Source organism: Rattus norvegicus, chromosome 4 (genome assembly GCF_036323735.1).
Source record: "Rattus norvegicus strain BN/NHsdMcwi chromosome 4, GRCr8, whole genome shotgun sequence".
In the NCBI taxonomy this organism is placed as follows: Eukaryota; Metazoa; Chordata; class Mammalia; order Rodentia; family Muridae; genus Rattus; species Rattus norvegicus.
In genome coordinates this window covers 153,589,498-153,602,132 of record NC_086022.1, presented here as the reverse complement: position 1 = coordinate 153,602,132, position 12,635 = coordinate 153,589,498, and the positions used below count along the sequence as shown (strand labels likewise).

Below are 12,635 nucleotides of genomic sequence, written 5' to 3'. Positions count from 1 at the left end.
TGTAATCATAAACCAACAGGCAAAGAGAGAGTGGTGGAGGCATAGGCCTGGACTGGCCGGTGAGAGGTAGCCCTGGGCATGCTGAAAAAGCCGGATTGACAAGAGAGAGGCCACTGTCAGAAAAAACTGTGCCAAGTGTCTCATACGTTCATCATGTACTGTTGGATGCGGTCCATGGTCTCATCCATAGATGCTGAATGGCTCTTACCGCTGTCAGAAGCAGTGACTCCAGTGATCACCACATAAGCTCTTGGGGTGAAGGGTGCAGGAATATGTCTTCCTGTGCCATTGTTTTTAGTGCCCACATGTTCAAAACTAAGTAAACAAAAAGTATAATGAGGAACTCTATTGGTACATTAAGTATAGTAAGACTGTAGTACAGTCAGGCTAGCACTGTGGTTCTCAGTACCCAGCATGGACATAAGGCTAGCACTGTGGTTCTCAGTACTCAGCATGAACATAAGGCTAGCCCTGTGGTTCTCAGTACTCAGCATGGACATAAGGCTAGCACTGTGGTTCTCAGTACTCAGCATGGACATAAGGCTAGCACTGTGTTCTTAGTACCCTGCATGGACATAAGGCTAGCACTGTGGATATCAGTACCCAGCATGGACATAAGTCTAGCACTGTGGTTCTCAGTATACAGCATGGGCATTTCATGCTTCATTAATTATAAAAGCCTGAAGGTGTGATGTTACTAGAATCAACTCACACCTACCCCAGCATTCGAACTGCATTAGAGCATCCCAGGAACGCTGTGGATGCAGTTGCCGTGGCTCCCGGTGGACCAGCTGTTCCGGGGCTTTGTCTTGCACAGTGGTGGCTGGAGCAGCAGCAGGTAGCTTCAGTATTTGCTAGAACTTAGAAATGCAAGCTCATGCCCCACCCCAGAGAGACCAAATCAGAATAGTCTTCTGCTCCCAGTGCCACCATCCAGTATCTGGGCCCCTGTAAACAGGTCACTTCCCCCCCCCCCCCCCCTCTAGCACATCGTCAGCTCTGGTTTACAGCATCTGGTTTTCAGCACTGTGACCAGAAGGAACTAGAATAATGATAGCTGCACCTCAGCTGGGGTGCTCTCAGGACCAGATTTGTGGTGCCCCAGGGCTTTGATGTTTCAGTAGAATCCATCTTCACCCAGTCTTTGCAATCCCCCAAGCTCTTTCACACGGGCTCTCTCAGTCAGTAGGTGGGTTGCCCCGGGGACACTGAGCAGGCAGGTATGCTCTTGGATGGGCTCTGTTTGTTCCTGGTCAGTACTATTTCCATCCCGTGTTCATACCAAAATAATTATCACCATCGTCCTCGAAACAGCAACTTAAGGTGTGTGGTAATTGTTGACATCAACAAGCCCCTGTCACCAGGGTCCTTGTTCCGTCCCATGAGTCTTATCTTCTGATGTAACGCTTTCGGTTTTCCGAAGGATCATGGTGTTTGCTGGTGTACTTGCCGATGCCCTGGTCGCTGGGTCCGCAGACACACCCTGAGCCATGTGCTATTTTACTCTGTGAGTTTGGCTACATGCCTGACTACAGAGATGAGAAAGCCATGGTGAGACTCAAGGGACTCTGGGTAGGGCAGGGAGGGAGCAGCGTTTCAGGCAGGGAGGCAGGCAGCAAACACGGAAACAGGGAGGCATGACGCCAGGGACCTCCAGATGGCTGGCACGCTGCTGGAGTGTGAGGAGAGACTAGGAACCATAGAAGCCAGAACAGCACAGGGAAAGGTGAAGTTGGATCTGCAAAGGACAGCGATCACTGGCGCGCACTGAAAACGACATGTTTCAGTGCATCCTTCCGTAAGAACTGAAGTCCCCAGACATGTATGAAAAGGTTGAGGAATTGTACCCCCAACTGCCTTTTCTAATTTCTCTTTCATAAGTGTTTTCTGATTTCTCTGTCATTAGCATGCATTATTTATTTAGTAAAATCACTTGTGTGTATCTGTTAGTAATCCAAACTCAAGCTAGCAGGATGTGGAAACTGGTTGGTAGGAGAATGCGGGGAATGCACCCCCTGGACCCATGTTCAGGTGGGAGGTGTGCCCACCAACAAGGCAGGGGCACAAGGAAGGAACAGAGCTGACATTGCTGGGGGCTGAGTTCAGCCATGGACTGCTGTGATTTCCTGTTGCTGTCTTCCTAGCCTGCGGGTGCTCCATGGTTCTCTAATTCACCTTTGCGTCCTACACACTAACTGGACAACGGACTCCATTACTGTAGAGCCCGGCACTGTGAGGCAGCCACTCCAAGGACACACTTCTCATGTGGCCAATCAGGGTTCACCAAGTGCTCAGGGATGCACATCACAGGCAGGCCTGTGGTAGAAAGATGGAAAGCAGGCAGCGTGTATCGTCACACAGGGCCACCTGACTGGAAGGCAGATAGAAATGTCTTGAAATCCCTTTATACACATGCCAGCGAAAGCGTACAATTCTAACAGAGTGTTACAAAGACAGCAACTGATGCTAAGAGGGCAGATATCAGAGGGAGTGGCGCTGGTCAGGGCTTCGGAGGACAGCTCTCAGAAAGGGAGATGCTTGGGCTGAGAGTTGAAGAACTTGATGCTGGAGAAAAATGCAGACAAGGCATCGTGAGGGGAAGGAATAATCCCCGTGGCTATGCTGTGGCATGGACGTGCAGCTGCCCTGTTCCCAACAACACTGTGTCTGAGAAATGTACATCAGGTGATTTCATCATCAGATTCGTGTCCTACAGTACGCTCACACAAACCTCCTTGGTACAGGTCAGTTGCTGGAGAAGGCCTCTGATACAGAGCTATAGCAACTGCAAGATGCTCCACTTACTGATGGAACCACACAGCACACTCTTCTGTGAACTTCTCAAAGACAATTAAACCTGGTTTTACATTTATAGATGGATTGATTGATTGATTGATTGAATGAATGTGTGTGTGTTTGTGTGTGTGTGTGTGTGTGTGTGTGTGTGTGTGTGTGCACGCGCCACTGCACACATTTGGCGGTCAGAAGACAACTTGTGAGTATCGCTTCTCTCATCCCTCCTGACTCGGAGGGATCAAACTCTGACAGCATAGTCAATACGTTAAGCAACCGCACAGCCATCTGCTGCCATCTTTAAATATCGCTCACTGGTAACCGCATATGTCATGCTTTGATTGTCATAAGTGGCCCCAGTCATGTGAGGGATACATACTTGTACAGTGATGTTATGATGTTATCAGTAAGCATTAGGTAGGTACTTTTAGCTCCATTATAACCCTCTGGTACCACATGTTTTGTGGCACATGGCTGAGGTCTCTTCAAATCTGAGCGAAATGCTGTTTGACTGAGTTCCAGAGAGAGGACCTGGACATGTATGGAGAGGGGGATGGGAAAAGTGCTTTGTAGGTCACTGGGACAGCCTGGTCTTTCTCCTAAGAGGCACTAAAGGTTTTGGAGTAGCTTTTTGTGTGGCCCATTTGGCTTCAGCCCAGATCACAGCTCTTTGTCTGTCACCTGTCTATTTCGTGACACTTGAAGCTGGTGCTGGAGGCCTGATCCCTCCTCAGTGGCCAGGCAGCCAGTCATGGAGTTCCCAGCTTCAGGGAGGAGCACTCAGAAGGCTTCTCAGTACCTTGCAGCCTCTCCTGAAAGTTTCTTTGCAGCTCAACTTTCTTCGTGGCTTGGCAGACTTTAACACTAATGTGTGTACAAATTGCTAATTAATGGAATCGTTTAGATCTGAAAACATCTTGCTCTAATGGGAGCCTGCAAAGTGCTCACATTAATTCACAGGTAAAATTACTCTAGCTTTCTTTTTTAAATTTTTTTCCCTTTTCCTCCTCTTGGCTTAATAGCTGGAGAGAGTTCTTCTAATTAGCCTCGTGGAAACCACTGGCCACAGCTCAGAGCTGTAGCTTGTGCTTCTGGGCTTCAGCAATGTGAGCGGCTCTGGTTATCCAGGGAACAGCGCCACTAATAAATGCCAAAGAACAGAAGAAAGATCTTGGTGTCTGAGAGGATAGATAGGGAGAAGGTGACACGTCCTAGGAAGTCACTAAAAATGAGCCAGCCCCATGCGGGACTCACAAGGGGCTTTGTCCCCCTGTGGGATGATGCTCTTCTGGGCTGCCTTCACCCTGCTCTCCTGGGATGAGAACACCTAGTGTACTTTTCTTCACAGAAAGCTAACAGGAACTGCCCTAGGCTCCAGAGTATCCTGCTATTATCTCCTGAACACTCCAGTCCAGCCCCTTCCTGGCATCATTCCTAGAGAGCATCCACAGTGCAGCCACTAAATGCCCACCCCTTTCCCCATGGCAGGACAGAACAAGACTGCCAGCTCTGGGGTTCCCTGGTGAGTGGAACCACCACCGGGCTGTCCTTTCACTTCTCTTCCTCCTCATGATAACCTTTTATCCTTGATGCTAAGTACAGGACAAAGTTTGCCATTTTGACTACTTTTATGAGTGTGGCTCCGGGGTACTCTGTACATTTGTGGGCCGTGTAATCTGCAGAACTTTCTTCATTCCCCAAACGGAAACTCCAGGCTGTCAAATAAGAAGTCCCTTTCCATAGGGCTTTTGAGTGTAACATTCAGATGATGCAGCCCCAGGTAGAACTGCACAATCCCCAGCGGTCCCCTCATTTACTACTAAAACCATGTCTTTAGAGCTACACGCTAGGCTCCGATACGTGGTTCTCAGATGCGCCCTGCTGGTAAGGTAGTTTCTTCATTGGGAATGGCACCGTCCTAGATTCCTTTCCACCAGTCTGCTGTATGTTCTAGAGCAGGCAGGCCAATGGTAGGCTCTGGCAATCCACCACAGAGAGGCCTGAGATGACTAAGTCCTGTGTGGCTGCGGGTAGTCACAGTGAGTTCTCCTTGTGCCGAGCAAGCTCTGCTCTAGAAGAAGACACACTAGGGTGTCTCTGAGATGGGGCTATTTAAAAAATCCTAATAGTTACGGATGAAAACAACAACACGTTCTCCCCCTCAGAGGTACAGCATCTGCTGCTGAGCCTTTTATTGGGATGTGTCTCCAGGACAGATCTGGAGTCAAGCCAACCTGGATTTAGATTCCAGCCTTGTCACTCATTGGCTGTAGCCTTGAGCCTCTGTCTCCTCATCTCAGGCATGGGACTAGTGACTCCCACTTGCTACTGTGGATGCTTTTGTTGCGCAGGTCTCCAGGTGGTCCTGAACTCCATCATCAAGGCCATGGTGCCCCTGCTGCACATTGCCCTCCTCGTGCTCTTCGTCATCATCATCTATGCCATTATCGGCCTGGAGCTCTTCATGGGGAAGATGCACAAGACCTGCTACAACCAGGAGGGCATAATAGGTAAGAGGGGGAGCTCTGTCAGCAGCTATCCAGGAGGGCGTTGCTCCCTCTCATAGCTGCTTTTCCCTTGGATTGAATGTGCTGCAGCTACCTGTGCTCCAGAACAGGATGGGGCATTCTGCTTCCCCATACATCAGAGTGTGATGACGTGAAAGGCAGGAGTTAGCCTTCTTTCCCTCTCATTTCCGATGTCTGCATTCACGACTGCAGCACTCTGTTCAAACAGCAGGGATAAGCTTTATCCAGCACTGCAAATGCACCATGTTATGCATCGACACAATTGGAGAAGGAAGACTAAGTAAGCACCCACCGTTCATCAGTGTCATATGCTTGAAGCAGATTCTGAGTGTGTGAGCCTCCATTGCAAGCTGATGAGCCTGTGTAGCCAGCAGTACGCCAAACCCTTCAGGATGCCTGTACCACCCTACCTCCCCATCCCCACCCATCTTTCTACCCTCTTAGAGTTGTCCCTCGCTCCCTCGCCATTACGATTTTCTTCATCAAGAGCAAAACCCCAGAGTCCCTCCCTTGGCCAGAGTATATGAAGAGGCTGTCATTAAATAAGCCCCTCGCCGCCAGCTCAGCTCCATGTCACAACCATCAATCCTGCCTTTATGAGCCTCCCCTCTTGGCGTTCCTTCCATCAATCAACGAATTTAACAGGGAGCGCTGGCTCATTAAGCACTTTCTTAAGTGGCACCAGAGTTTGGGCTTACAGGATAAACCACACACTGCTCTGTTATGTGACTAACATTTCAACTCAACCTTTTCAAAGAAATGATAAACAGGGGCTAGAGAGGTGGCCCAGCAGTGAAGAGCACCGAGTCTTTCAGAAGACCTGGGTTCAATTCCTAACACCGCTATGTCAACCCACAACCTTCAATATCTCTAGTTCCTGGAGACCACATACCTCTTCTGCCCTCCAAGGGCACCAGTCACCCAGATGGTAGGCAGACATACATGGGAACAAAACACTCAAACATATAAAAAAGTAAAAGAACACATCAATTTTTCTCTTTCTTAAAAAAAATTAGTAAGATTTTAAATGGATATATAGAGAAGTCAAATATATATACACATATGTGTATACACATACATAATATGTATATATATGTATACATACATACATACATACTTGTATGCATATACAAACACACAACATGGAAATCCCCATTCCAAAGCTGTTGGCAGTGCTAACCTATGTCATTTGATTTTTAGAACAGACCTGCCATTTTCATTTGGGCATCATTGAGGAAAACAGAGAGCATGTCTGGGGTGCAAACAATGGAGGCTTCCTTCCATCCCTGTATCTTCTCAGCCCCACGTAGCCCAAGCTGCAGGTTAGGCGCGGTGACTGAGGGTGACAACAGCCTGTCTGACACAGTGAGATGAAAACCTTATGCCCAGGAGCCAGCGTCACCACCTGGTATGCAAAGGGTTCAGTGACTACGCGGACTAACGACCTCTGCAAGGTTGCTCAGTCACTGTCACAAGGTCACAGGAAGGCAAACAATGCCCATACATCTGTACCTGCAGTATCTTTTTATTTTCACTTTTTAAAGAAATTGTTTGAGATAAATTATCCACCCTTGAGAATTTTCAAGTTATTTAAGTTATAACTGTGTAAAATTGGCTGACAATTTAAAATGTTGGCTGATACATAATTCTCTTGCCTTCCACTAAAAATCAGAGACATCATCAACCTTGCTTAGAGAAGATCAGCCAACCTAAGGATCAATTGTGTCCGTTTAGTTCAAATCCTTATTTTTTCTCACTTGATCTGTAACTAACACCAAACTAGTGACTTCCCTAACTGGTCTGTAACTAACCCTGAACCAGTAACTTGCGTTATTGGTCCAGCATGGTTGGATTGCCCTCAGACTTACTACAGCAACTTATGCAGTTAGGCTACACAATCAGTGATCCTCCGGACCCAGACCCTTCAGACTGTCACAGAGGGACAGAATCCCCACGGTTCCTCGTCAGTTTTGACAGTGGCCCATGGTCGGACACCCACCAATGAAACGGGGAGGAATTCTGTCATAGGACCAAAGACAGCGACTGTGCCATGCCATCAAACTGGTGTGCCACAAAGCCATGGATAGCTGCTTAAAACCTTTTAGTCACCTCTGTCATCTTAAAGGGAAGATGGCAGACATAGCTCTTCTTCTGGTTGGGGTCCTGCAAGGCTGTGAGCAAAATGTAGCCTTGAATAATTGTCACAGCCACAGGATTTGTTACGAGGCCTCAGTGGCTCCAAATGACAAGAAAACGGTGAACATAGTAGACAAATAAAACAAGATGGCGGCCCCTTCCTAGGGTACACAGAGAGGCCCTGTGAAAAGCTATCTCCGGCACCAGATACCTTCTTTGGTGCCCTTAGGAAGAAGAGCTAAGTTGACTTCAAGTTTTGGAGGGGTCAGCTTAACGTCATCCTGGCCTTGATAGTAAACGGGGGCAGGAGAATCACCTGTGCTATCTGGTGCACCCTTCCACGGCTCTAACGACATCAACTTTGTGACGAGTTCCATCTCCACCCTGTAACTTCAGAGGCCAGTTAGTCTCCTGGGTGGAAACCAAATAAGCCAGGATATTGGCCAATGGGAGTAATGTCCCTCAGAAAGGCACAGCCAGAGCCCCAACTGGGAAAGGAGCCAAAGCTTCCTGGCTACAGCAGCCTTAATCTAGAACAAAGCAATTGAAGTTCCCACCTTCCTTCCTCCTCCCACTGTCTGCCCACAGCCCAACTCTTCTAGATTCCCCCAAAAGAATGCCATTTGGTTCCCACAGGTGAGTATACCCACTGAGGAAGAGGGAGAACCCACAGGGATCTGTTCTCATTCATATCTGTACACTATGAAGCAGTCCACGAACCCCTCAGACACAGCATTAGTGGGCTTCAGGGGTTTTTATTGTTTTTGTTTAGAGTTTAGACACTAACATATTTTCTGCCATATGTAGATTTTACAAAAGTGTAGCGGGTCTTTGTTATAGTTTTAATTTTCCCTTTAAACGATGATATTAATTCACAGACTGGATTTCATAATCTTCTAAATTTTCTAATCCATGTTTCTTGTAAGATCATGGGAGGGACCTTTGGCCTGCCTAGGTGCTGTTGTTTTTCTGCCTTTAGGATGTTCTCTCTGTGTCTAGTATCCAATGGTGATTGACTTAGAAGAGGTTGTTTTCTCCCAACATCTCCAGTAACTGTGAGGCACCCCTCCTGGTTGCTCAGCAGATACACTGCCATATGCTGATACCTTTTGTTTCTGGGTGTCCCATCTGTCCAGTGGATCTGGAGCCAGGGCGTGCGGTAGCTCTCCCCGGCAGAGTAATTACCCCTGAGACTGGCACAGAATGTGTTGGCTAAACCTAGCAATGAAGTCACTACCATTCTATTTTGCCTTCAAGTTGAGATCTAAAAATGTAATTGCTGTTGTCTTGGTGGTTTGGAGCCCTGGTGCAAGCTCCCCTGGGATTCTGGTTTTTCCTGAAGTTGAGGCCATTTCTAAAGTCTCCTTTATTTTACCGAAGACTTAATTTGTTCTTTTCACACCGATTACCTTCTCCAGTTCCGTTCTGAGATGTATGGCCCACGTGGCTTTACTCCTCCACCCTCACATCCCTCTTTCTCTCCCCAGGACCTCTGACTCTTGGGAAGAAAGCCAGTCCATCTTTATGGTTGTTTACTCCCCTTGCCCTGGGTGCACATCACTAGGACCTGGTGATCTGTGGGTTCACATTTTTCAAGGGTTCCTTTTTATAGATACCTATTTTTACTGGATCATCGCTGCTTCTTAATTGTTCTGTGATTTTCTTTTTTATTATTGCTCAGGGAGGATTTAAAATAGCACAGCCGCCTTTGAGCCTGTGGATGATCTTCCCAAAGCTCATTCCCTTCCCCCCCTTGTCCATCAGATCACTGCCCCTCTGTGTCATTTTTCCACTAATAGATATAGATATCTGTAAATTCTCCCAGTGTGTCCTCCCCGTGAGCGGTCAGAGCTGGCTTTGGCACGACCACCCACCTTCCCTATTTCTACTGCTTTAGGAACCGATGATGCAAGACAGACTGTCAGCCTAGGAGCCACATTGTAAATAGATAACTGACATCTTTATGCTACAGATAAACAGAATTAGAGAGTGCGATAGAAATGCAAGTTTCCCTTTATCTTTTCATCGTCTCCTTTGTCTGCCCTCCCGACTCCAGAAAGCTGGTTCCAGAGTAAGAATGGAATTAATCATCTATTTGGTTCCTGTTTTTCTTGTTTCTCAACTCTCTTTTTTTTTTTTTTTTTTTAGGTGCTTTGCCTTGCTATTTTTAATGTATTAGGTTTGAAAATAACTTCCATTTCTCTTCTTTCAACAGCATTAAATCCACATCTCTAAAAATTTGACAATTTTAAAAGTCATAAAAGGCTGTAACTAGGGGCAGCTCAGTTCAGCTACCTTAATACGTAGCCTCTGGAAGCCAGACCGTAGAGGAGAAAATGGTATGGTTACTTGTTACCCTCAGATAGCTGAGAGATCAGTGACCTAGACCTGTCCCCTTGGTCACTGAACATAGATAGCACTGGACAAAAAGTAAGCCAGGAAGCAGCTTTATTCTGAACAGTCCAGAGGCTGGGAGTGAGCCAGATGTCTGTCATCTGGAGAGGGGATAAACACGCACTGCTCAGTAAGACAGGGGGGCAGGCCAGACCGGAACGCAGCATTGCGCTCGAACCCAGAAGCACCGTGCTTGAAGAAGGATGCAGAAGGAATGGGCACACAAAGGCTTCTTCTCATGGGACTTTTCTTATAGGAAACTTAAAGGAAAGGCAGGCTATGAAGGCAGAAAACAAGTCAGCTTGTTCCGAGTTGGGGACAGAAGCAAGCATGGGCTACAAGCACACTGGGATCATAAGGGAGGTTACATAAATGAGGAAGTGATAGGTGTCACTGCTGTCCCCAGGAAGATACTGGCACATGTTTTCAACCACAGCACTCACCTCCATTCTCCTAAGAAGCCTATCACAGCTAAGGGTTAACATTTCTGTGCCCCTCTGTTTTTTTCTTGAGAGTAAACAGTTTCAATTAGAAGCCACAGACGCCAACAGCAATCTAGCCAGTCATCTTCTATAAAGAGCCAGTGTCCCATGGGCAAAATAATCACCCGGTGGTGGTTTGGATCCTTGTAAGAGAAGAGAAGATTCTGGGCGTCTTACTATCTCTAAGTGAAGAACCACAGGCAGATTCTCTCTGGAGTTACATTTTCACTGTTGTCAAAAGCAATTGTTTGTTCCAACGCGGGTCTTCTGTCTGTTATTGCCGTGATTCTCCACAGCCACCAGATAAAACCCTCCGTCTCCCAGACTCTGAGTTCCTTACGTTGTCTTCTGTTTTCCAGAACAATTTACACTTGAGATGGATGCACTCTGATCGGCCGCTTAGATGTGCTGCCATGCTATGACAGAGGGGACAATACCTTGGTGTCTGTGAAACCAACTGTGGTTAAAATGCAGTGTTCGCAACATTTGGTTGAAAATACTGCCCTATGGCGTTGTGTCCCTGAAACGAGTGTCTGGCCCGTATGAGGGCGCTAACCAAAATGGGTGCGATAGCTGCTATGGGTTCTCGTCAGCCTTATCCTGCCACTTTTCTCTCTAACATCTTTTCTCCATTCTCTGCCCATCATGACCCCTCCTCCCGTCTCCTGTTTCCTTGGTGGTGGAGATGTTCCAGCGGAAGAGGATCCCTCCCCTTGTGCTTTGGAGACAGGCCATGGGCGACAGTGTCAGAACGGGACCGTGTGCAAGCCCGGGTGGGATGGGCCCAAGCACGGCATCACCAACTTCGACAACTTCGCCTTCGCCATGCTGACGGTGTTCCAGTGTATCACCATGGAGGGCTGGACAGACGTGCTGTACTGGGTACGCAGATGGGGCACTCAGAGGGCGGGTGCATGGAGGGCCAGAGGCCTGTCCTGCCTCCTCACCTCCCTTCCCCTGATGTCGGGTCACACGTGCCCACATGAGCTGAGGGGGAGGGGGTGATTGATGAGTGCCTTTGATTTGTTCCAGGGTTTTCCTGAGAAACAAAACACTTCAGCAAGGTTTCCCTCACTTGAGTGAGGGTCATCTTTAGCTGCCTCACCACAGTGTGGATCACTGGTGTGCAGCTGGCGCTGTGCAGATGAACTGGGCTACCCCTGGCGTAAGGGCTCAATGCAGCTCCTCTTCCCGCTCTATACTTCTTTCTGCTCTTAGCCGTTTCCTGCCTTTTACCTAAAAGGGAGCTGAGGCAGAACACGCAGAGGAAAGCCAGGGCTAATCTAAAAGGAGACGCCATAAGGAAAACTGGTTTTGTATTGGATTGTGTAGCCTTGTGGCATGCTCTTCTGTTTAATTCTCGGTTACCGTTCCATCACAGTCTCTCTCAGAGTGAGCCAGAAGCTCTGGTTACTGTACGATGCATATTTAGAATCCCCTCCCCTTGTAAGCTGTAGCTAGCCACCACTGCTTTGCCACCTTTGAGCCCTTAAAGTGCCAGTAAGTATGCCTACCGTATGTATTTTAGCTGTCTGCATTCTGGCATAGTCAAGTTCATTATTTGTAAAAAAAAAAAAATGCACAAAAAATGCCATCTTCATGGTTGGTGTTTTCCACTTCTGCCTGAGAAACGACTTGCCAGAATCCAGTGTTGCTCTTCAGAATTTGGGTGAATAAACCATGCTGCCGATCTTGAAAATATCACTGTTCCCAAGTTTCTCAAATCATCAAATCCATTGAGCCCTGGTGAAAACATTTAAGAGACTGTGTACTCCTGTCTGCAAACCGGAGCGGGAAGAGTGAGAAGGAAGCAAGGGAAGTCCCAAGCACCGTTGCCAGAGAGAGAAGCAAGGCCAAGAGAAGTGCTCACAGAATCTGAGGCAGCTTTGTAATTGCACGGAGATGTAACTTCCCACTGTTTCCACACGCCATCTCCCAAAAAGCCTTTCTCTCCCCAGCCTTGACATCGCTCTTAGCCAGAGTCCAGTACTGCTGGGAAATTTGCACCTCTCTCTAAATGACTCTTCTCAGCTTGCCTCTGCCTGGTTCCCAGCAGATGTTTACTGAGTGTCCTCGTGAGCCTGGACACTCGAGGTGCTGAGGATTTGGTAACGTGTACAATCCAGTTCCATCCAGTTCTGTCTGTAGAATAGGCGAGATTCTGAGCTGAGTAATATGGAAGCCCATGTCATGGCAGGATCAGTGTATTTACATGCTGTCATTGGGCAACACTGGTTGTCATCCATAACGACCTTAAACTAAAATGAAACATTAGAAACCATTTTCAGTCTTGATCCTGATA

At 47.6% G+C, this 12,635-nt stretch overlaps 1 protein-coding gene across 30 annotated transcripts in view; it reads left to right on the top strand.

Annotated features, from left to right (window-relative positions):
* Cacna1c (calcium voltage-gated channel subunit alpha1 C) overlaps window positions 1–12,635 on the top strand; it is a 620,764-nt gene that overhangs the window by 449,800 nt on the left and 158,329 nt on the right. For all 30 annotated transcript variants that reach the window (XM_063285506.1, XM_063285499.1, XM_063285512.1 and 27 more), the window contains exons 6-7: window positions 5,145–5,303; window positions 11,019–11,215. In XM_063285506.1, coding sequence (XP_063141576.1) covers window positions 5,145–5,303; window positions 11,019–11,215 — 356 coding nt within the window. The remainder of the gene's footprint in view (window positions 1–5,144; window positions 5,304–11,018; window positions 11,216–12,635) is intronic.